This window comes from Harpia harpyja, chromosome 13 (assembly GCF_026419915.1).
Source record: "Harpia harpyja isolate bHarHar1 chromosome 13, bHarHar1 primary haplotype, whole genome shotgun sequence".
NCBI lineage: Eukaryota > Metazoa > Chordata > Aves > Accipitriformes > Accipitridae > Harpia > Harpia harpyja.
In genome coordinates, this window is record NC_068952.1 from 15,637,905 (window position 1) to 15,664,059 (window position 26,155).

At 38.8% G+C, this 26,155-nt stretch overlaps 1 protein-coding gene across 3 annotated transcripts in view; it reads left to right on the forward strand.

Moving 5' to 3' along the window:
- Positions 1 to 6,350: 6,350 nt before the first annotated feature.
- The window catches only part of PLEKHH2 (pleckstrin homology, MyTH4 and FERM domain containing H2), a 64,049-nt gene continuing 44,244 nt past the window's right edge, over positions 6,351 to 26,155 (forward strand). The window contains exons 1-4 of one of the 3 annotated variants that reach the window (XM_052806117.1): positions 6,351 to 6,468; positions 7,446 to 7,562; positions 10,924 to 11,053; positions 25,871 to 25,933. In XM_052806117.1, the coding sequence (XP_052662077.1) occupies positions 10,931 to 11,053; positions 25,871 to 25,933 (186 nt within the window). In that variant the 5' untranslated portion in view covers positions 6,351 to 6,468; positions 7,446 to 7,562; positions 10,924 to 10,930. Of the gene's footprint in view, positions 6,469 to 7,176; positions 7,563 to 10,923; positions 11,054 to 25,870; positions 25,934 to 26,155 lie in introns of those variants that run through there. The other 2 variants (XM_052806116.1, XM_052806118.1) reach the window with 2 other exon arrangements.

Below are 26,155 nucleotides of genomic sequence, written 5' to 3' on the forward strand. Positions count from 1 at the left end.
AGGGCGCGGGGGCCGCCCCCGGGGCGCTCCCCGCCCCCGGCCCGGCCCCCCGCAGCCGGCGCCGGCGCCGCCTCATGCCGGCACGGGCCGAGCTGGCGCCCCCGGGGAGCCGGAGCAGGTGCCTGGCGGCGCCCGCCGAGGCTCCTGCCGTGCTGCGGCAGCCGGCGCTGTTCGGCGCTTCGCCGCGCCGCGGGACGGCTCCCGCTGCCGGCTGCAGCACCGTCCTCAGCGGCGGTGGCCGCAGCGGGTAGCCGGGATTCTCTGGAAAATTCTTAACTGGAAGATAAACCAACGTGAGAGTCGCTGGCGTTTGTAACAGAGTGCATTTTAAAATGTACTCTTAACTTTGGGGAAAACTGGTGGTAACTCTGATGTATCTCATGATGGCAATAGCCTGTGTTTCTCTCCGAGTAATTACACTCCCTCCTCGGTTCCCGAGTTTCCTCGGCAGTTTTAAGTGGATGCTGCGTCTGTCGGAGCCTCATTTGTCATGTGCCCCTGCTGTACACAGCGGCTGGTAGGCGTCCCTCCAGAGCCGACTACCTTTCGGAGCCAGAGGAAGCAAACCCCAGTAAAGCATCCAACGCAAATCAAGCTCCTCTAGTCACGAATCCTGTTCTCCAAGGAGCAGAAGGAGGCTTGAATAAACACTTCGCAAAAATCCAACAAACTTCATTTGAAAAGCGCCCTTCGTTTGCTTCCTCTTAACCATCTCTTCATCCTTTACAATTTGTCAGCACTTCCACATTCTCTTAAACTAAAATGATGAACAAAACCCAGTTATTTTTTTATATATATAAGCATTTCATTTTTAGCCAGAGCAGATTTTTTTTTTTTTAAGTTTTCAACATCTATGTCATGTGCCTTTCACAATCCTTCCAGGTCCCATATGAATATAATGTAAGTAACAAGTATGTAAAGTGCAAGCAATAGACTATCAAATGCGGATCGTCTTTCCCGAGTCTGTGAGTTGTATCCAGCAAAAGGGAAATCTTGCACTCATTGTGAAAATGGTTATTGCAAAAGTGGTTACTGTAAAATGCCAGCTCAACATAGCAGTCATGCTTCGATGAAGATTTAAGATACAACAACATTTTGGTACGGAAAAGGGGGAAAACATAACAAAACCCATTCCTTGCCACTTGACTTTCACCCAACAGTCATTTTCCTAGCAACCTAAAGCAGCTAGAGTCCATGAGAGGCTGTTCACGACTTTCAGCAATCTGCTGGATCCCCCTTGAACACTGAATACCTTCTGACATAGTAATGGCCAAAGGAACTGAGAAAAGGTTTAACCATATCCATACACATGGAAAATAATTTGAGTTTTTCTCCATCGGTTGGTTGATTTTCCCTCTGCGTTCAGCCTTTTCTAGGAAACTGACACCATTATTTGGCACTATGCGTTGCAGTGACCTACTTAAAATGCTGGACTACCTCCAGCTGGAAGAGTGATTGTATGCTCATATGTGATTTAACCTTCCAGCCAAATCAGACAACACATCCTCATTTAGTGTAAGCAAAGTCTGCAACAAGCTAGGCCAAGTCTCCAGTTCCTTGAGCTCCATTCAATACCTGCACATCTTACATTCAGTGCAGTCCTCTTCCTACAGGCTCCCCAATTTCAGGGGAACCCCTTTCAGGGTTCCAGCTCTATCTATTCCAGCTCATTTTCTGTAACGCTAGGGATAACTTTCCAGCAACTTTCTGCTTTCCAAAAGAGCTTTACTCTCCCCAACTTTTTGCGGTTAGAGGAAGCATCAATGCCAGGGAACTGTCAGGTAACACATGAAGAATCCACGCTTCGTTGTGCAATGTAAAAGCAAAGAGAGCATGCAAGACCCACACACATCAACTGCTCTGTTCTCCAAGAGCACCAAGTTTCCAGTATTCAAAGTAACTTGTTTAGAACTAGCTCACATACCACCTCTACGCAGCTCACCAGGCATGGGTTATTAGGGTTAAGTACCTTGAAAAGGTAAGTCACTCTGTTTTCATAATTTCTGTTCTGCTGGTAAGGAGCAACAGACCCTTGAATTACTGGTGTCATGGCTCCGCTGTGCTCTGCTGTGTGCCAGAGATCTTGCAGAGACCAAAAAAGCAATCACAGTGTTAGAAATTGCTAGAGAGAGAATAAAAAACAAACTAGAAAGCATCACTATGTCACTGTATAAATACACCTACGCCTTGAACGCTGTGTGCAGTGTTCATCCCTACACAAAAAGAATATAGTAGGACTGCCAGAGGTGTGAGGCAGGGTAAGAAGGATGGCCAAAGGTAGAGAGGGGCTTCTCTGTGAAACCATTAGAGTAGGTAACTTCACTCTCAAAGAGAAACTACTGAAATGGAATATGACAGAAATTTCTAAAATAATTTTTCACCATCTCGACAAAAATTAAGGAGCATCAAATGAAAGAAGCAGATGGCACATCCAAAACTAAACTAATTATTTAAACCATGGGACTCATCATTCTAGGACATTTTGGATCTTGAAAATTACATTTGTTCAAAAGCAGCTGGACTAACTCATGGAAGAAAAAAAAGCAAAACAGCAAAAGTTTCAAAACACAAAAATTCTGGCTCACAAAGTCCCTGAACCACAAAGCAACTGGAGATTGGGACAGCATTCTGGGGTAATGACACTTAACTTTCCCGGGCACTGGCTCAGGACGACTGTCAAGCGACTGGCAACCAGGCTAGATGGCCCCCTGCTCTGACTGGGTCCAGCCATTTCTACTGTGAAGTCTCAGCATGTTTCTGTAATTCATCATAAGTTTTTTTCTAAGCACTGGATTTATGTTCACAGACTTCACAGTTTTGACAAATCAACATCCACCAGTGAAAATCCCTCTCAAAGGAAATATTCTAACCCATGCTGTTGGAAACTTTAAAGTTTAAGCTGTAAATTCTAGTCTTCTTGAGCTATGCCTATATCCAGTAAGTAGAATATTTTATATTTTAAGTTTCTTTCAGAGGGAGATGATCTTATCATTTGGAAACTCTCAGAAATTGATAATTTAGAGCAATATAGAATTTTACCACTCTGTGGCGCCAAACATTTAAAAAGGTTGTGCTTTTAAAGGGAAGCCATAGACCTTCTCATAAGCCGTATTTTTATGTAGAAAAAGCCTTTATTAGTAACTGAAGTAACCATGGATTCTTCCATTCAAAGGTACCAAAGCACAAATACTAGAGGCTATTTAGATAAGATGCCATTCTTCTATCACTGAAAGACAAGACATAGCCTTGAAAGAGCAACATTTTAAGACGTCATGGTAATAACATGAATTGAACAGGAATGATCTTTCTCCCTTTCCCTCCTCCACTTAAATAAAACCTTTAAAGCTGTTTTTTGTCAAGAAAGATCAGGATACTTTTTAATTAATTTGAACAGCACCTGAAGATGATCTATTTATTTATATCACAGTTTTGTAATTGCAACTAGTATAAACAGTATCATGGGAACTTTTTCTCTATTGCAAGTCTCAAATACATACATCATCCTTTCAAAGAATCCACATAGAAACAAACTGAGAGAAGACATTGTATAATCTAAGATTTTGGAATCACAAGATGTTTTCTGGAATATATTTTCCAATTGTAGACACACATACCAATCTGAAATACCTAAACTTAAATGGTTCCACGTTTATCTATGTGAGAGGACCAGAAAAAGCTCCATTGATGGGGGGAAGGTTCTGATCCAGCATGTCAGAATCGCATTCTACATATTCATAAACCCAAAACTGTACATTCTAGTTGCAGGTTTGATAACCACTTGATCACCTCTGAAATGGAGCTAGTGGCATTTTTTGGATTAGCTTCCACGCTCTGGAGTGGATGTTTCGCAATACAGTGTTCATAATACTTCAAAACAAATGAGGTTATTGTTTAGTAAGACAACCAGAAACTTAGAACTTACTTTCTTGCATTGAAGTCAATTATGAACAGTAAAAACCACACAACACACACATCTTCAGCCCACACCTAGATGCTAATATTTAGTCCACATTAGAGAGGCAAGTATTTAATGGTGTTTTGCTTTTGCTTTACTTCTGTAGTGACCCAGCTAACAGATGATCATTCCAAGGTGCAAATACCTGGTCTTGCAGTTTGCTTCTACAACGTACTGTGCACCACTTTTTTGCATTTTCTGCACATATTTGCAAGACTCCACCTCGGATTTATTACTGCTTGTATGTAACTTCCATCAGTGACAACAGCAAGGAGAAACAACTCTCTTCCTGAGACCGCGCATCCATGTACAGTAGTTTTCTGTGACAGGAAGATCTATGGCCTTCCCTCTTGCATTCCAATTACAAAATAAAGTTGTATTTTGTTCTATGCCTCCCAGTTGTTCTACTGGTAATTTTATTCCCTTCAGTAACTGAACACAGATTCTAGCCACCTCTACAGACTTTACAGATAAGGGTAGTTGAGAGAAAATCCTGAATATCCCTATTTCTTCCTCCAGAGTATTTTTTCATGCCTCTTTACACATGAGTATCGAGAGCTGCGTGACTGCAGAGCATTTTTATTATCTGAGACCAAAGAAAATGTCAATCCACAAAACAAACTCTCAAAGAAACGCTCATGTAGTGAACAGGCTTTGCTCTCCCTCTTGCGGTCTAAGCATGTCATTCATGTAGGCTTCGCTTTTCCTTAGCTCAGAGCACTCTACATTCAAACGCTCTCTGCACTCTTGGGTCTATCTAGAGAGAACGTGTCACTATTCAAGGAAACGGTATGGCCAAAGTTTTCATCAAACACCAACGCTAAATCATTTTGTATACCATTTGTTAGGAACCAAATGATTTTTATTCTTTTGGCTACATCTTTTAATCTAAACATTTTTTTTTCAGTGGATTTGTTTTTAATGTAGCTTGAACACTCTAGACAGGAGGTATGGGGTAGAAAACAATTCACTTCTTGCTATACCAGCAATCAAGTTTTTAATACGTTTTTCAGCGACGAGTGTTTAAAAAACACGAGCCCTTCAGAAAGCACCAGCAAATGAAGCAGTTTCAGTGAAGTTGTTTCAATACTTTAAGGTCACTGCAAGTGGAAAATTGGAGGCTGTGCTGAACTGAATAGGAAAAAATGAAACTGTGTGTATAACCAGATGAGGAATATTTGAGCTTTTAAGACCTTTTTTATTTTTCAAATAAAAAAAATTGCACTTTTACTGACTCACAGACGATTGTGAAAGAGCAGTTTACACAAGACGACTGCACACCTACACTAGAAATAAGCGCCAGAAAAATGGTGGTGTGGTTTGTTTATGCGCCACAAGAACCTGTAAAACGTTTTGCCTCCCTAAATCATAATCCAAACAAAATACAATCCCTAAATCTCAGTCCAAATCGACGTGTACATGAGGAAGACCCCTGTACGTGCCAGACAAGCAACACACTGATTACTTTTTCCAAATACTTTTTAATACTTGTGGCAGTCTTTTAGAAGAGACAGAGATGGCTGGTTACTGGAGACATACTCACAGGTCTTTTCAGCCGGAGGGGACACAGAGCCTGCTGCCAACATGACTCACCAGCACTTGCACCTGCTGCTTCACCCTCTGTAGTACTAAAATGCAAAGTGTGTCTTTACCTATTGGACACAGCAGCTCTGCGAGACCCGTTCATCCCACAGTATCCCCACCACTGCCCCCGTGACTGCACGGTTCCAACCCTCCGGTTTACACTTAACAAATGACCTTCCACAAAAGGTGAAATTTAAACTGCAGTAAGCTCCAGTGTTGGAGGTGACGAGCTTCACGACAAGTGGATGCTTCCTCCTAGCTAGTCTCCCCTTCAGAAACCGACGCAAGGTCAATTCCTGCTTCACAAACGAACTTAAAAAACTGGGATGGGGAGGGGGTCAAGGCATGGCCGTCCCTTCCGACGAGGGGAGCGGAGGGAGGCCAAGCTTGGGCTGCGGCCGATCCCGCGCAGCACCCACCCGGATCCCCTCCGCCTGGCAGAGCCGCCAGGCTCCCGCCAGCCTTCCCCGCACAGACCGGGCCGTGCCGCGCCGCGGTTCGGGAGGGCGGCCCGGCGGCTCCGGCCAGCCGCCCTCCGCCCGGGCCCTCCCGCCCCGGCACCCCGTCGGGGCCAGAGCACGCGGGTGAGGCGGCGGCCCGCAACCAGCGGCCGTCTGAGGAAGCAGCGGCGGGACAGGGGCCCCGGCAGCCCACCCCGCCGGCAGACCTACGAGGCCGGGCCCCCCCGGCGCCGAGCACCCCCCGCCCCCGCCGCCGCTGCCGCCGAGCCGCGCAGGCCCCGCCCGGACGCCCCGCCGGGGGCGGCCCCCCGCTCCTCAGTGGCCGTCGCGGCCGTCGCTCAGGCGCCCGCGCCGCTCGCCGCGGGGATGGTGGGGCGGGCGCCGAGGGGCGCGGGCAGCCGCGGCCCCGCAGCGCCCACAGCGCGGACGGCGCCCGGCGCGGCAGCGCGGCGAGCCACGGCTGGCCAGGTTTGACCTCCCTTTCCTTGCCCCTTTCTTTCCCTCCCTTTGCGAGCGGGCCGCGCCGGGCGGGCGGCAGCGCCCGGGCCGGCCCCCGGGCCGGTGCCCGGCTGTTCCCCGGCGGGGCGGCGGCGGCGCGCGGCGGGACAGCCGGCCCGGTGCCCCCGGGTGGCTACGTCGGGCGTCGGATGGCGTCACGCCGCGCCGTCACGGTGGAGGGTGACGTTCTGTTAGGTCACCGCGGTGTCGTTGAGTGCAGTACCCGGGGGGGTGCGTCAGGCGGTGTCCCCGCAGCAGAAGGCTGATGAGCTTGAGGTCGCTTTAGGGTCCTTAAGGTCCAGGCTCCTCTCGTCCGGTTGGCAGTGCCATTGCCACTATCCCCACTATCCCCCCCCCCCGAAACAAGAGCGAGAAGAACACAACTTCCAAACAAACATGCAAAATCAAGATATTTTAAAAAAATCTACACCGCCAGCTTTCAGAATGTCACATAGAAGTTAAACATTTGTACCTAACGTGATGTCACACTGCAACCTTTAAAATCGCTGTCATCGGGAAAAGGGACGTAAAATGATCTGTGCTTTAATGTCGTTTGCTGCACGCATTTGACACTGCTCTGCAGATGAGCCATGGGTTGTGCCACTTCCCTGGGAAGCCGCGCAGGCAGTGGCTCCGTAATGAGCTGGGAGGCGGCAGCCTGGCCCCTGAAGTCAGGAGGGTTTGCCGGGGTCTGCACCTGGTGCTGGAGTGGGGGAGCCCTGGCTGACGTGTTGCTTCATGGGAACAACCTCGTCAATAGCTAGGAAGCAGCAGAAAAACCATTTGTAAATCAGATTTTGAAGGAAGTTCTTAATAGTTTAGGCTACAGTTTGAGCACAGAATTATGCAAAATTAGTCAAATGGAAAATAAAGTTACCAGTGTTTCGACATGAGTAAGGGCCCTGCCAGCAACAAACCTGAGAATGACTTCCTTGATTCCCAAACAGGTCCACTTTGTGCCTCATCATTTCCTTTCTCCAGTCCAACATTTATGGATCCAAAACTATTTGAAAGTGCTGAGTTTGGGTGAAAAGGGTGGAAGAAAGGGGCCTGAAATTCGAGAGGTATGGTCCAAATGCATTTGGGCTGGTGAACATTTTAGGATGGTGTAGGGAGCCCACCATGTACCGTGCAAACCCACTCCTGTCGAAAGAGAAGGACTTACCAAGCTTTCTCCAACAGAGAAAGGACATACAGAACATACAGACAGAATATAAAGTGTTTAGTTAAACACAGCATTTTGTTAAAAGCAGAGGAAAACACTGACAGTGCGATAAGGAACATGTAAATTTTTAACGTGTTTCAAAAAGCTACAACATTGTTCCCTCCTTCCTCCTTGAAATGTATTTTGAAAATTTCCAAGCAGACAGCAAAGAAAAGGAAATTATATCAATCCCTTTGGGGAGAATGTGACATTCTGACTTCTTGAAGCCTATGAAGAAGTTTATAAACTTAAAAAATGAAAAAGACAAATTTAATCTTTCCAGACTTGTCAAACTTGTCTCAGTTAATTTTTGATGGCATAATTAGAACTTACCACTTTTAATGTGTGCTTTTTTAGTTTACTTTTCAAAAGATCTTATTTTTAAAGACTTAGGGAAAACGGAGGGCTTTACGGTGGGAACTGGAGCAGGAAGAAGGGGAGGACTCTGTGTAGGTTTGAGTGCTGATTCAGAGTACTCTATTAAGCCAAGAGAGATGAACTCATTTTTTTCCTCCCTTGGGGAATCAAACAAGAAACAGGAAGTCATTGATTCAAAGTAAGATCATTCACTCCACAATTGTAAACAGTGTATTATGTGCCTGTAAATATTTCCAGAACCCATTGGCTTGTTGGAAAATATGAAGCAAATTATTATAATCTCTAACAAACAACCCACAATAAAAAGAGTTCTTTTCAAACTTTTTATCTGTAATGTTTATACAGTAGAATATTAGTTAGCTTGGACGTTGAGAAACTACTTGGCTGGACACATTGTTTGCTGCCAGAAATCCATCTACTCAAATGTTTTGTCTGTTGAAAGACAAACATTTTTAACTCCACCCTGTAATATTGTGCCCTACCAAAAAGCAAAAATTCTTTCACTACTTGATCTGTTTGTGTTTTCACTACCACAAACACTGAAATATCCTACTGTTAACCAGATGTTGGCTGAGTTCATCTCTTGTCTTACGTAGCTGTAATTAGTCAAAAAGGAAAAACATTGTAAAAAATCCTAAATAGACAGTCTAATAGGAAATTCCCATTCCTTGTTACTTAGGAGAGCAGAATCCAGGCTGTCTGTCCAAATCAATCTGCAGGTGAAACTTCTGCTTCCTCTGTAAAGCAGGAGAAGCTGCTGCTTGGAAGTGCCACCTTCCTCCCTTGAACATGGGGACTCTGCACAAGGAGAGAGGAGCGAGGATTAGGGACAGGACGATGGTGAGCAACCTGGTTCCCTGACAGTCCAGGGATTAAAAGATGGAGGGAAATGGTAAAAGACACCAGTCACCCAGAAGGCTTGCAGTCAAAATTATTGTATGCCTAAAGTTTAGAATTCAGGTGTTGTAGGATCGGCTCAGGAAACTATTTTAATAACGTGCTTAAATCCTAGCAATTCCATGGGGATTCCTGAGTGGGGGGGTTCCTGAATAGGGGTGGTTGGAACCTCAGGCTTAACAGCTGGAATCATAGCGTGCAGGACCGAGAGGAAGAGAGAGTCAAGAATGGAGCAGTTACCTTCAGACAAGTGATTGTGGTGATCCTCTTCTTCTAACTTAAGATATGGAATGAAAGGAATAAAAAATTAGGGTATGTGAAAGGAAGGAAAGTTTTGAGACAGAGTTTTTCACCTGCTTAGCTATGATGAGCTTGAAAGTAATCTGAGACATTGAAAATTTAGAAGAGAATTAGAAAATATTAATGTATTGAAGAAAATGTGAGGACTTTTTGCAATACTACTCATGACTTTGGTCTCTCTTGTGATGCTTTGCCTTTTCCTTTTTTCTTCCTGGTGTCAGGAACAGTGGAAAAGATGAATCTGTAGGTCCTTCCCCTCTAGGTGATGAGAGCTTGGGGAAAGAGGGGAACTGGGGCTGCCGCCTCTGACAGTGGGAGGAAAGGGAGTGCTTGAACCTGGGCTTTTGAAGGACTGGAGTAGTCATGGGGAGGGGGGGGCTCTCAGAGATGTTGCTTATTAATCCATGCTAAGTGGGTCAGGAATTGCATTATAGAGATCTACGTTATGCATGATTTTCCTGTGCCAGCCTCCTTCATCACACTGAAAATGGTTGCTACTTGCCTTTCCTTGTCAGTGTCTCATTGTCCATGACAAAGGTGACAAACATAGAGCATAACCTTATGACTGGTAATTTTTTGTTTGTTGTGATCTTCAGCTGCCTTCCCCTGAATGTTGTTTTTGTGGCTGTTTGTTATTTCAGAGAGAAACTGAATACTTAGGGGAAAGTCAAGCTTTATTTTCAAAGCCAAACCTACATGCTCAGAGCCTTGCAAAGGCCAGGGCCTTTGCTTGCAAGGGAGCTTCTTGGACTGAATGGTTACATTCAGCCATCTACTTCATCTTTATTAAGCTGTCTACAAATAGTTGGAATACAACAGAGCCCAGTCCTTCTGCTTACACACAGATGATTTTCTTGGCTTCTCAGACTCAAACCATGATGAGCCAGCTCTCATCCTGCATAATTTTTCCAGCAGTGCTTGTCCAAAAGGGCACTGAGATTAATTTCCAGAAGGCGTGAGCAGTTAAATGTAGATAAAAGCACAGATCTGAACCTGAAACATGCATGAACCAGGATGTCCTGAGATCTGCAACAGCTCATGTAAAGGGGTTGTTTTTCATGTGGGAGATCCATTAGGGACCATTTACTCACCTGCCTTTACATTTGGAACCATAATCTCCCCCTTGCATCTCATTGAGGATATTAAATTTTAAAGGCAATTTGATTAAGCATAAGAATTTTAAAACACTTTTTGAAGAGTCATCTGCCAAACATTAAAATTGCATAAAACCAAATGTGCTACTAACTCACAGGTAGTTATATCTATATAAGGTATTTTCTTAGCAAAAGCTCAGTTCTCTACAAGCCTCTTCTATGTAAGAAAGGACATATACAGTAACTGAAGATTAAAATGTGTGATGTGTCTCTGCTTATCAAGGAAAACATATTGCAGCCCCAAAATAATTGAAGAAATTAAAATATGATAAACCTAAATATTATCAACACAGATTTCGGAAAGCTCCCAGTTATAAGGGCCTTTGTAGACTAATGTACTTTTACTAAGTTTTATGAAGCTGTACATGTACCAAGTTTGGGGGCATTCTTGAGATTTATATAAAATAAGTTATTATGTATATTAATAAAAAGTCAGACTTTAAATACAGACTCAATTTGACATGGGGATTTTTTTTCCCTTTCTTTTTCCAGCATAAATATGGCTGAGCTTTCAGAGCCAGAAGGTACTGTAAACTGGAAGGAAAGATGTTTAACTCTGGAGTCACAGTTAATGAAATTTCGTCTCCAGGCAAGCAAGATCAGAGAATTGTTAGCAGAAAAGGTAGGTCTCATGGTATGAATTTTAATGCTGTATAAATGATTTTATTTGATGATGGGGGCTGATCACATGTCACGGTTTGAGATTACAAGTGCTGGGATTTTTTCAGGAGGAAAAAAAAAGCATTTTAAAACAAAATATATGGAAAACAGGTATCTTTTAATGTTGTGAAAGAATTTCACACATCATTTTTGCCAGCAAGAAATGTTTATTTTCAAATAAGAGCACACTGGCAACTCTCCTGCAGAGAAAAATATGTATCCAGTACTCACTTTTACAATGTCTAAGTTAATGTTTAACACATTTTCCTAAGTATTTAAGATCTGATTTAACACACAGAAATCACTGGGGAGAAAATCCAAAGTATTATTCTCCCCAGTATTCCTTACTGACTCATATAATTTACGAGACTTCCTTTTCCTATAGTAAGACATCTCCAACTATGGCTAGTCATCTGAGTCTAGGGACCCGGGAAGTTGAAAAGTATTATATAATTTAATTTGAAGAATATTGTTTAAATATATACTTTGTTTTGCAATAGAGAAACATTTCACTTGGTATGTTCAAATATGTGTATCCCAACAGTCAACCATAATTGAGCCCATATATGAAATATAAAAAAACCACCATTGTATTTACCTGGTAACATTTTGACAGAACAAGGCAATTAAAAGAGTACAGGGGACAAAACATTTTAGAGAATCATTGGAAGGAACTATGTCACCATTAATATTCACTTCAATTAATTTCTCATAAAAAAGTTATTTTGTCAAAACTACCCTAGAGCTAAATTTTCCATTACTTGCTCCCCCTGCAAAACAAAAATAAAATTCAGATCATTTTATAGTATGTTAGAGTGACAATACCTTTATTTTATGCATTTATGTTAGTGCTTCTCTTTTGTGAATTTTGTTAATCTCTTCTCCCTTTGGAGCCATAAATACATTTAGCATCCACATTTAGCCCCCTCTCAATCATTTTCATTTTACTATATTTCGGTGGGGACAAGAACTAAACAGTATTAAATCAGAAAGAAACATATGTTTTTGTATTTATGAAGAGCAGTGGATGATGTACAAAGTTATGTGCTCCGGTCCTTTCCTAACAATGCTTAATACTTTGTTTTCTTTGACAGCTAAATTAACCACCAAGTATGTTTTCATGGAGATACCTATGTTAATTCCAGGATCTTTCTCAAAGTACTTTAGATTTCTATATTATGTGTCATTTGTTATTTTATTGACTGGTCACTAAATCTTGTAAGGACCTTTTTGTAAATCTTTCTTGTCAGAAAGCTTCTATTATCCTGAATAACAAAATACCATCAAAATCCTTGTCCAGTGCTCATTACCAAATGTCTACATTGAACAGCGTGCACCCCAAACAATCTCTGCAGATCTCCATTGACAGCTGCCGGTCACTGTGTGAAGTAATCAATAACCTACTATTTTTATTGAGCCAGTTTTTTAATTCATGGAGGGACGTTCTCTCTTACCCCATGGCTGTTTGTTCCCTGTAAACACTTTCCAAAATCCAAATAATTATATAAACCAGATCCACCCTATCTGCAGCCTTGGTGATCCCCTCAAAGAAGTTCAATACCTTTGTGAGCCAACACACCTCTTTATAAGGGCCTCTTTGACTCTTCCCTTGTCTGTCATACTTATCCACATGCTGCCTAATTCTGCTCTTATAGTTTCCACTAATTTGCTTACTACAGACATCAGACTTAGAAATCAATAGTTGGTTCAACTATATCATCCAGTTTTTGACTGAATATCATTTGGCAATTTTTTACTATTCATTTTATCTGTTCGTGCCCTTATCTCTTCTATGGAGGTATAAAACCTCAATTTGAGATGGAAAAAAATGGAATAAAGAAGTTTCATATTTTCTGGATTAGACTTTTTTCATTAAGTAGGTCTTTTTTATTAAAGTGAACATGAAAATTTACAGCAATGTAAAATCATTGTTGAATAATACCAAGTTCCACTGGAATCATATTTTTACAGTTAGTACTCCAAATAGCTCTGCTTTGGCATGACTAAAAATATTACTGTTAGAAGGCAGTGTAGTTGAAAACTCTCAATTGTTTTATCAATCCTGCAATTTTTCTGTATGACAAACTCTCATTGAACAGGTACTGCAGAATATTGGGTTTTGAAAGAACAACCAGCTGTACAAATGCCATCCTTTGAAATTTCATTTAAAAATTAAAAAAAAAGGAAAACTACTCGGTCCTTCATTCCAGTTAGCAAGGCCCACAGATGAGTTAATAAATCATCATCATCAGTCTTGGAGGAGAACTTACATCAAAGAGTACAGTACTGTCTGCTATAACACTCAAAAGATTGTTGGATGCTTACACAGTCGGGTCTGTTAGATGTCATATATCTCTTCTGTCTCTTCACCCCATTTGGATCACTACATTTAAGGATGGAAGTCAAGTGGCTAAACACTGGACATGACTTTTCTAGGGACTTCCCAGCAGCTGTAACTACCATGTTTTATGCAGCTGCTGATGATTATAGTTTTGGCAACCAAAAAGTTAAGATCCATGAACAGCACTTCACAAAACTATCTGAGTTAAAAAGATTTTAGAAGTTTGAATGTTTTCTATTTGACTTTTCACTTTGTTCGTTTACCGTTTGCATTTACAGGCTCTTAACTGCTAGAAATATCCTCTTAAATTAATAGAAATGTATGCATAATCGTATAATTTCAGAAGCCTGCATTTAAAAAGAAACAGAATAAGAGGGATAAAATCACAAATCTTCAGCACTGTGCCCGAAACAAAGAATTCAAAGGAAAATCACTTATTCTCTCTCATCTGTGAGAAACTCAACTCCAAAATAGCTAAAAAATCTTAAGAACTTGTGACGTTACTGCCCTCTTGTTTTAGTTTACCTTAGCTTTCTCAGAAATTTTAGAAAAAGTGAAGTGTTTACAGGAGGTAAAAATGGGAGAAATATTTTCTTTTGAAGACCACAGGTCCAAAAGTATTCAGTTGGGATAATTTGATATATTACTCTCCAGAGCAGAGCATTAGCAGACTTCATGAAAAATGATCCTTCTTCTCACTTCGTCTTTGACTTTTTAAGATGAATCTTTCATTCATAAACTGGAATTCTGTTGGGACATGCATCAAAGACTGGTCAGAGCTCAACAAAATTACACCATATTCATCTGCAAATTTATCAGTCTTGCACAGTTGAAACCCAACAATTTTCAAAATGGGCACTAAAGTCTTAGCTGTATTTATTCATATGTTGGTTTCATTTGTAACAAACCAGTGGTTATTTTTCACATATTTTTATTTTTGAAATTATACAAACATTTCTCAGTATTTGTAAAAGGAAAGATACACTAGTTTGAAATTAAACTGCATGCATTTGTTACTGAAAAATATATTTGGGAAATAGCAAAGTGAATAATGAAAACCTGATTGGCCAGTACTTGATGGGCATCCTGATACTAATGACAAGAGGAGAATACAGCTGATGTCAGCCTTTATAGGTACTTTCTAGATTTGTTACCTGTTATAGAAGGAAAGAAATTCACAAAGCACACAAATAATTCTCACTCATACTTTGATTAGCACAGGCCTTTATTTGTGGTTTTGTTTGCAATCATCTTTATGCTATGAAGTGTGTACTAAAACATTGAACAATAGCACCAGACAGTGTTCTACTTCAAAATAGCAACAGAAATCACAGTACTATGGTGTGACAGACATAAAACCCTCATGGGTATTAAACTATGTAATTGTTGTAGAAAACAGAGTGAGAGTGATACTGTGACAAAACAAGTGGTATCTACAAGAAGATAAGAGAAATGAATTGTTGGTAATTCTCCAGCCTTCCTCCTCTGCATGTATTTGAGAGGTATCTCTTCAAGACAGGGAATCAGGAAAAGGAGTTTACATCCTATTACACTGTGTGTATGACTTGTCAGAAACTGCCAGTGGATTTTTCCCCTTATATTTGTTCTATAACTTAGTCTAAAACCAGAATTTAATAAGGGTTTGCTTGAATCTATCCGTTTTCATTATTTGTGTCTTTAACCTATGTGCTTCTGTAAATATATTCGGGCAGTGGATTAATTGAAATACTTTCTTACACACTAGAAATCAAATACCTTTGCAAAATTATTTTATTTAATAGTGCCCCTGCAAATAAATGAACCATCAACATGGGAAGTTTTCAGTATATTTTCCTAATAGATGTGTTCTAATTTAGAAAAACAAACTATTTACTGGGTTTTGTAAGTCTAGCAAGTACTCATCCTTGAACCTCGGTGGTTGAGGAGTTTGAGGAATTTGCATTGTAAGCGTGTTTCAGCAGTACAGCTACCAGAACTTAAATTTTTTAGTGAACCTGGGGAGAAGAAGGGAGCGGAGCAAAGGAATATACAATGTTTTCAGAAAACTAATCCATTCACTATTGTTTATTTGTTTGGGTTTTTTATTTGTTTTCATTTTGCCAAGTAGTGTCTATATTTATAGATCTTAACATGCAAAGAAAGAGACCTTGTTGGAGTTTTAAGCAGAAGCTGCTGCTGTAAGTGGGAGAGGTCTTTACAGGAATTTAAGGAATGATGTAGAAAGTGTCCCTAGTACACCAAATTTAGGATGGCTGTGGAACTGAGTTTTAAGTAGAAGCATTTATTTTAATGCAGCTTGAGTCCTATGTATGTGAAGAGTTTACTAAAAAAACCTTTGTTGAATAAAAGATTACAGTATTCTACTGCAAGTTTAGCTCCTAGCTAGCATTTCACATCATAGGAAAAGTTGGTGACCTTCATTCTTTTCATAGTAAGTACATTTTTCACCTAAAATATGTGTGCAACATCAGGTATAAAGTTAATGTTTTTCCTACCACTAAAAATCATTTTAGTAGAAGAACTCCATAGCTGTGTTAAATTTCCACTTGGGCAGCCTCCACTGAATTTCTTTTTCATCAGACCCCATAAGGACTGAATATGGCACTATCCCAAATGTTGCATTATGGGCTGTCCAGTAATACTCAACATTCACATGAACGTCTCCAAGTTTGTTTCCTGCAGTGCTGAGGGTGATTATTTTATGCTTTGAGTGATTTTCAACAAATATAAATGATTAAGAGACAGGATTATTTTCATGTATGTATTGATTTGTTTGCTTTTAACCTTCCATTTGGATATTCTTTGTGTATATGCTCAGCTGGGAACTGAGTGTGTACATGATAAATGCAATAATATTTCTACTTTCTGTACAGATTATGGAAATTGAATAATAACTGATTTTTAGGCCAAATACTATTTCCAATATATTCCAAAGCATAACACATTCCTGACTTTGTCTTACAAACCAACAGCTAAATCCATGTCCCACTGTATTTTTATTCATTTCGCAGTCATATTTATGGTATGTCATTTTACATTTCAAAATAAGCAGATGCAGTGTGTTTTGTTATCTGTTTCATGACAATTTCAAGATTAACGTTTTCAGAGGAAAAGTCCCTAACGCATTTGACTTGTGCAGTGATTGCCAATATGAAAATTGTAAAAAAGCACCATGAGTATTTCCATTTGCATTCCAAGGATTATGAAGGGTAAAGTAAAAGGGAGCAAAGTACCATAGTACCAAAATTATTCAAATGAAGGTTATTTTTCATTATTTCAGTTGCTCTTAAAAAACTTGTCATAGAAGATAATTCAGATGCAATTAGGAAGATAGAAACAGGAGAAAGCAAGAGTTAAAGAGAATAAAAGTTAGAAGTTTATATGGTTAGAATCTTAGGTTTGTTTACACCTTTTTAATACCTATACCTTTTGTCCTATAATTTCATTTTTATCCCATGTCTATTATTAGGTTTATGCCATGCCTTTTTATAACAGTGTGTGTGTGGGGTTGTTTGTTGGTTTTGTACATCTTAAACGTACATTCTTTCTAAGGAGGCTGAAGATGGGGGTGGGGGTAGAAAAAAGAGAAGTCAGGAAGCAATAAATTAGCTGTTCTTGTAGAGGCCAGGCTGGGTAATGGCATGAAGAGCACAGCCCCTGCTGTGAGGCCAGAGTATGAGTATGTTCCCTCTGGTGGTACAGACGAGGGCATCTGTATACTATTCCAGCCCACCTGAGATGGGGAAGTTGATGGAAGTTGTGGAAGCTGTCATAGTGGGCAGCCACCTGTGCAGATCCTTAGCTGATCTAATACTTGTTTAGCATTTCACTTGTAGGAGCTACAAGATGTTTTTTCTCCATTTTTCATGGAGGGAACTCTTTTTGCTCTTAGAAATTATGCATTTAATTTTCATTCCCTCAGAGAGTATTTTCAGGCTTTAAATATCCGTTGTCATGTCTTCAAACTGCATTGTGCATGTATTTTTGGATTCTCCTGCTGCTTTACGATCTGTGTTTCCTATACACTTTAATTTCATGAATAAATTCAGTTTCAGTGAAGTTTTCAATTTTTTAAACTTTGGCAGTGAGCGGGACCTTTGATTCTTAAGCCATCACCTCTCAGGCAGTGACATGGAAAAGAGGCCTTCTATTTCAGATGTTCATCTGGTGGCTCTAATCAGAACTCACAATTCAGTGGGACAGAAGTAGCAGAATTTCCACAGTTGCAGTACAATGATCAAAACAAAACAAAGCAGGCAGCTGCCTTTTAATACAGATAAACAACCAGTTGTTGATAAATTTCTCTTTTCATTTTATGCACTATGTGAGACTTTTTTTCCTTGCCTGCCAAAGTGCTTTGGTACATTCTTCCATCTTGCTAAACAGTATCTTCACTCTTTCAAGATTTTTAATGTTATGATAATGTCTGTTTGTGCTAGAGTGGTGGTCTACATAATTTGTATTTGATTGTGTCTCTGCAGTTTAACTATCAAGACAAGATCCGAGTTGGAAAAGACAACAGCCAGAAAGAGTGAACGTTCCTAGTATTTTACCAGGCTTAGGAAAGTCCTATGACTGACGTTGGGAAAAGCACAATTATTCAGCCAACATTAAACGCTGCTCATTTGTCCTTCACTATACTGCCTCCCCAAATCCCGCTGCTGAATTTAACTTTTTTAAGTTTGTATATTTACTGGCAGCTGTCCTAGACTACTAATTCTGGAAGAGTTTCCTCCCTGGTCTTTTCTGTTCTATATTTTTAATTTATATAGTTTCCAGAAGAAATCATTAATTTTACTACAATGAACTCAGCTGAAATGCGAAAGATTGTTTTTTCATATGTACTTTTCACTCATTTAACGAGCACTAGGAACACCTTTCGAGCTAAATAATTATTCTTAAAATCATGTTCAAATATTGAAAAGAACTTGAAAGAAGTAAAATATAACTCAGTGGTAAAACTGGTCTCATATCACGGAGACTGATAAAAATTTTGAGCCTGATCATTTTGGAAACTGAGCAGATGGGAGACTGATAATTTTTGTAGGTTTCATTTTGTTCCAAGGAAAGGCTTTTGTGCTAAACATAGTTCATGCGAATGAGCTGAAGCGCTAAAAACAAGAGTTAAGAGAGATGTGCAAGTAAGAAGTACCTTTTGCCTAACTAGGAGAGCAGTGCCAGAAGTTGAGGTAGTTGGAAGTGGACAGGATTGTGATTCTGCACATCAAGACTGCAGAACTACTAGCCATCTTCAGAAGCAGCAGGTGGAGTCTATATATGTGTATGTATGTGTGTGTTTTTATACATACATACATACATACATATATAAAGTTGTCATCAAAGACCCAAATTGCTTTTACACTCCATATTTCTGACCACGATTCAGGCAGAGAAAAGAGTTAATCCCTGTGGTGAACTGTCTGAACAGAGAAAGTGATAAATGAAGAGGAGGAGTTTGTTAGATGGCAAATTTGCAGAGGAATAGTTGATGCTGCTTTGTTCCTGAGAAGAATTGTAGCCTTTTACCTTTTAATTGGTATTAAAAATGGAGAAGATAGGAGAAGGAAAAAATGGGAGTGCACTGAAAGGTGGCAGCTTGTGAGCTGCCAGGTTGTGAGCAGTCAGCTGGGTTTTGCAGTAGTCATAACCTAGGTGGGCATTCAGGTGGGATGTGAAGGAAGAAGAAGGCTGTAGCTTTTGGCATTTAAGCCAGATGATTGATAACTAATTCATCTAAAGATTTTTTTTTCATGTAGGAAATAATAACAAACAGTAAAATTCCATATACTATGAACCAGTAAAATAGTGAAGAAAATTCATCATGCTTGATCTGTGAGTAGCCTAAGGAACGTTTGAGCCCCTTTAAGACTTAGCCTTTAGCATTAACCCTTTTGGGAAGATCTATGACAAAAAGAAGATTGGGTTCAGAAAGCAGTTCTTCATTTTGATGACTAAATCCACACCACTGAGAAATATTTTTATAGGTTTCAACTTGTTCTAGGGAAAAGCTTTTGTACCAAAGTATTAATTTTTTACTGAAGGCTTATTTAATTTTATAAGCATAGGTAGGTCTGAAGTATCACTTCCTAGATTTATAAGACAAGATGGATTTCTATTAATTAGTTAAAATGCAAAGCTGTTCTATAAAAGATAAGTCTTTCTAATTACTGTGTTGCCTTTGGGATAAAAAAATCATCCAGTAAAGAACAAAATATATCTTAGCCAAGGCATGCGCTAATTCCTTCTTTACAAATTATCTTCTTGTTTATTTTTCCTGTGAAATACTAATATCTTGATTTTACATCTCTATTCTTTAGGTGCTTTGTCTATGTGGCTTAATTGGTCAGGTCATATTTTAAAGTTTGTTGTAGTTTATAAAGATTTAGCACTGTCCTTATGGAAGATACATAATACGTAGAAGAGAAATGAGTGTCAAAACAGAAGGAATAATGTTTAAAAATATGGATGGAACATACCCAGTCAGCTTTTTAATAAATGAATTACAGAAGTAGGAGGAATATTACTTTGTTTTCCTAAGCTAAACCACCAGAAGAGAGACCTTTTTGTAAAAAGAGTAAGTCATTCTTCTAAAACTGTTTTACCATTGCTTTTAACTAACAAATGTATGCAAGGCTTTATACATGTATAGATTGGGCATAGCGTATTTTAAAACATGAAAACTGGTGGTTGTCAAAACCACTGCCAAACAGATGACTTTTGAGTAGTACTGGCTCTATTCTTAAGGAAATGCAGAGATTTGTTGAAATACTTGGGTTTAAACATAGGAATATAGAACCAAAAGGGGAAATCTTGGTCACATGCAGTGCTCTGGAATAGCTGGCAGGCATATTCTTCAAACCATTTATAAATTTATCAAGCACCACATAAAAAGTAAGATCTTTTGCCTTTATAGCTTCTATTAGAAGGAAGTTCCAAAATCTTTTTTAGTCAATGTGGAAAATGAGGGTCTTCTAATTTCCAGCCTATGTTTATTCATCACCAGTTTATACCTGCTTGCACCTTTGAAAGACAGTGTAGGTGTGTGTAGCCCTCACCTGCTTCTCCTATTTGTTTATTTATAGAAGCAACCATATACCCATGTTTCTTTGGTTTTGTAAGTACTATGTGGTGTGAGGACTGATAGGTCACGAAATCTAAAAATGGACAGATTTACTAGTTTTCTTTTTATGTGGAACATAATTTTTCAACCACAGATGGTTTGGGCCTTTTTTCAGATGAGGAAGAACTGAAAAATTGAAATGCAAGGAAAAAAGACTCTAAACATACCATTCTCAAGTCACTGGAGGTTCTGCACTTAATCAATAGACAGACTGTATTTCTGCTTCAGAAACTTTAGGTTTTAACTCATTTTTTGTTTTTGAAAACTCTGACCTATTATCAGCATGCTTTGAAAGGCTTACAGAGAAGTGATGCTTTTCTTTTTGTTCGTTAATGGTCGTATTTTTTCCTGTATTTATTTCAAAAAATTTCCAAAAAGTCTACGTGATACAACTGTGTTGTTTATAATATTAAAAATGAGGAGACAGTGTATTGTGCACTCATTGTAATGTAAATTTTAAATGTGAATGGGACAAGTTATTACGTTGAAAATTGACCTGGATAAAAAAATCAGGTTTTTGTTCCTATAAATAACATACATTTTCAGATCTCAAAAAGGAATTAATTCCAACAATTTTTATTTATAAAATAAAAGATTTCCTTTAAAATTATTAAATAACTATTTCAAATATCAGGAGAAATATCCATTTAGTGCTGTAATTTCTCTTTAATGCACATTACAGGAACAATGATCTGTATATATATGTATATAAATGAAAGTATATATACACATATATGTATACAAAAAGAGTATTTTTGAAATTTATGAGTGCTGACTTTTGAGTTTATACCCTTTGGTGATTTCATGCAATACGTGTCTTAATAAAATGAAAATTTCTTTACGTGCACAAAAATATATGTTGAACATTTCTGAATACAGTCAAGAAACTTCCAGGTGACCTTTGAAAAAGAATCACTATATGATTTGCTTTTGTATTGAAAAAAATTCCCAGTGACTGTGTGTTGTGCTTCAATGTCCAGACCTCCAAGGCAGTACACCTCTTTGTTTTTATTGCTACCATGTTTCTTCAAGGCATTCAGTATTTATTCACATGCAGCATTTCTCTGTTCATTGTTTGAACAAAAATAGCTCAATTTGATGAGTGTCAGATGTAGAGTGGTTATTTCCTTACCAAGTTTAAAAACAAATCTGTTTCTAACAATAAATACTGTTTTCCATAATTCAGATAATTGATGCAGCATGCACTAACACATTTTCTGAAAATTATAAGAGGATTTTTACACTTAAAAAAAGAAGGAGAAAGTGTAGGTTAAAGTAGCAGTCTGTTCTTCTGTACCTGTGCTGATCTTGTTCTTTAGTCAGTATGCATGTATTTTTTGTTCATGGGCCTAAAACATTTATTCTTTGTATTTAAGACTGTAAAACCAAAACCAGTATAGATTATGACAGGACACCTTTGATTCCTTAATGAATTTTGGGAAGAGCCTGCGCCAATCATAGATGTGCATGACAAGAATATTCCTTACAAGAGGTTTGTTGAACTGGGGCATTATTTCAAGATATCTAATTCAGGACATGATAGAAAATCAAGCTTAAATATACTGCACATGCCAAATGTAATCAATGACATGCTGGCCCTCCACGTTTCTCCTGGGAAGCCAACTTTATGTCTGTTGATATTTTACAGACTGTAGTTTGGTCAAGAAATATCTAGCCTAACAGCTGGTATATACCATTTAATTCCAGTGATACTGATGATTTGCATAGATGTATATAGAAGGAGGCTGGTGGGACAGATGTCTAATTCAACAGACTTTTCTGTTTTTCAAATCACCTTCTATATAAAGTCAGGGTTGGTCATCAATATTCAAGTTGCAGCGATAGGTGAGAGTTCTTTCTTCGGCATCTGTAAAGCACGCTGACCTTTGCCTCCAAATGTGGATATGGCTACAGTTAGCTGCCGCTTCCATCGTGAGGTTAAGTTTAGGTAGTATTCACCTTTTTTTTTAATTTATTTTAGGATCTGAAGCTATCTATCCATGATCCGAAATTGTCTTTATAGTCACTGGGTAAAGAGAATTTACCACTGCATTTCATTCTTGACAAGTTCAAAGCATGACTTTTGATTTAAACAATTAGCTATTAGTCCAATCACGTATTTTCACTTTCTCTCTCCTCTCTCTCTCTCGGTAATGCTGTGATCATTGCTACAAAACTTCTTACTAACTTAAGAAGATTTAAGGTTAGGTTTTCTTCATGAAGAGAAATCCTTCCCTTGGAACTAGTTCCGATCTTTTGCCCAACAAGTTTGATAACCTTCAGAGTATCCCAAAGCAATAATTTTTTCTCATTAACTCACAGGTCTATAGAGTAGCAAAGCAGTCAGAGTATAGATTTAAATTTCATTTTTCAGGCAAAACCATTTTGTGGATTGGTTAGAGATTATGCAAATAGAGAAAAAATTACATATTTTTAAAGTTTCATTATTGTTAACAATAGGCACTGCAAAACAAACCTATATAAACTCTAAAGAAAGGGAAAATCAGGACTTAGTAATTATTATGTAGCATCAAATTATTGAAGTGGTGGCCAATTTAATAGAAGCGCTCATGTTTGGTAACTATGGTATTCCATTCTTGCTGAATAATATAGTTTGCGCTTTTTTTAACATGAGCCTCCTAAAATAAATTGAAGACCCTTTAGAAATTTTCCAAATAAAGCCTCATTAAGTTGTTGCCAGGAAGCTGACTGACGTATCCATATTGTGAGATTACGCAAAGCTTCTTAGCATACCTTCTTGAAATAGTTAACTCTTAAAGAAGCAAAAATAAACCTTGTTCTTCCATTTTTAATCTCTGAATGCTTTTTTTCTTGGTAATTATTATTTCAGCTCCTTTGGCTCCTAGCTTTATATTCATCGTAGCAACAGCTTTCTTCAAAGCATATTCTTTGTCCCAGTAGTCTACATGAACATATTATTATGTTCCTGGTCCTGTGCAATAGTATATATTCCTAGCAAGAGGTGCATTGTGCAGTTTCAGTGCAGAAACATGGAAGGAACTTAGGTCTCTAGTGCACTGTATTATCCAGAACTCAAACTGTTGTGTAGAAGAGCAGTGCTACTGCTTAATGCTTGTACAGTGATTCAGTGATTATTAGATACTGCTAGAGAGACTAGTTGTTTTCGGGTTTAGGCCGAGTCAGAGCTAGTTGTGCTGCAGTGGCAGCTGAGTGGACCTGGCAAGCGCCATTTTCAGGTTTTATTTCCATTTATTAAATCTGCTAGGTTTCTGATACGACCTTACAGATGAAATTAGTTTTACTTATGGGACATAAATAAATTGCCAATTACTGCCATGGCAATCACGTGCATTTACAAATTGTTTGACTGTGAAAATTGATGAACAACTTGCTACTCATCAACAATGAATTTCACATTATAAATATCTGAAGGAGTTTTCTGTCATAATACTATAGAATATTAACAGCATTCATTATTTATATAATAGCTGCACTTCTACTTGGTTTAGCATAGTGCTTTTACTACAGTTGAATGTTAGCTGACGATATATTCAGAAATAACCTTGATTTCTGAATCCTCAATTAACTAAAAAAGAAAGTCTTAAAAACGATATTAAAGTGAGTCTTGCAAACCAAACTTCTATTTGAACGTAAAATCAGAAAGACAGATGGAAAGTAACCTTAGAATTCAAAATTCTAAAAATTAAACTCAAAGTTAAAATCTCAACATGAAGTCATATAAATACGAAATTAAATACATGTGACCAGAGAGGAACAAAGAAGGCTCATATCTCTGTCCAGCTGTCCAGACTGTTAGTACCTGAATGACTGGGATGATAATTTCCTGAGAAGTGTTCTTGCAAAACAACTCGTGGGGACCCGACCATAACCAGGCGTATTGTGACATGTTTGTTGCTCTTGTATTAATGGTGTGTTGTGGTATTATGATGTAGACTTTGGGTTTTTTTTATATGGGAAAGTACTAGAAGGTCAGTCACAACTTTTTTTATGTTGGCAAAAACTCGTTTTCTCCATTTTCAGTTTTTGATTGATAGAAAATGATGACTTTGTGTCCTTGTCTGGCTGAGGTGCTAAAAGTACACAAAACTGTTCCATGTGATTGACAACATAATTGGGAAGAGAAAAAAAGAGACAGAGTGAAAAAGAAACTGAAAGATGCCAGAAATCGAGTACAAACAGGACAGAATGAAACTGGTTATTTTAAAACCAAGCAGTAAGCTGGAAAAGTAATAAATGGTTTTCATTTGCATTATTTGTATGATATGCTTTTCTATGAACAATTTTGAAGCTGAATACTGAGTATCCCAATGTTAATTGTTTAATGTTTCGTCCTCTTCAGATGAACTGAAGTCTTAGCTAGGTATTTCCTGAGAACCAGTGAGTCCTTAAGTCATGGAATACCTTACGTACCTTCTAGTGTTAGTTCAAACCACAGTTTACTTTTTAAAGAAGTGATAATTGTATTGTTCACCAAAAGCAGACTAGAGAGCTCTTAACAAAATGTAACAAAATATAAACAAAGTATTTCTTTCTGGCCTCTTATGTTCCATGTTGTTGGAAAAGCCTTCAAAATGAATCATGTAAAATGCAGGGGTTTTCCGAGGCCCAGGGCAAAGGTTGAGCTTGTGATTTATGATGCATCATTATAAAGTAACAGATCAGGGTCTCTCACCACTCAAAAGGGACCTGCACTCCTCCATGTTATGCTGGTCTCTGTCATCGTCTGTTTCTACTGTGGCTTTTCACGTTTTTTTCCATGGAGCACCTGAGTCCACCATGTCTCTTCAGCCACATACCTCCTTCTTTCATGCAGAGGATGGAGGAGTCTGGGACAGGCCATGTAGCACAATTCCTCCCAAGAGCTAAATTTGTCAACTTCAGAAGAATTAGCAGCCATATTGTATAATGTGCCAAGTAGCCTGTATTCTTGCCAGTTTTGGAAGGACATGAAGGAGCTTAGCACTTTCTAAGACTATGAGCCTGCATGAGGAAAGTTTCAGGGCTATTGTCAAAGGAATGTCTACTCTTGGTAGCAGGGGAAAAAAGTGGTATGTCATATAGCAGCCACAAAATTACACTATGAAGAAAAGTTGTATTAATTTTTTTTTCTGTAGAAGAATCTTAAAGTTTTAATATGGTCATAATGATGAATTATTTTCCCAGTCTGACACACTGTTTATCCTTTTATTTATTTTTATGCTCCTGCCCACAACCTGTCTTTTCCTTTTTCAAAACAGACCATGAAAATATGTTTCATTGTGGTATTTCTGGCAGAAGGCATGGCCATTTTACTACGTGTTTTTATGTATCTACAGATGCAGCAGCTTGAGAAACAAGTTATAGATGCTGATCGTCAAGCAGAAAGAGCTTTTCAGCAGGTATATATATAAATAGAAAAATATCTCCACTAGCTATGTGCATGTTATTTTAATGAAAGGAAATACAGAAAATTGCTATTTTTCTTAAGTATTGCTTAAAAGGGAGAATACAGTTTCTTTTTACATCTATTAATTGGTCTTACAGAGATGTTCTAACACCTTTCTCTGCTCACTATCCAGTTCAGTTCAATAAAGTCAAAGCTAACAGCACAAATCAAAAAT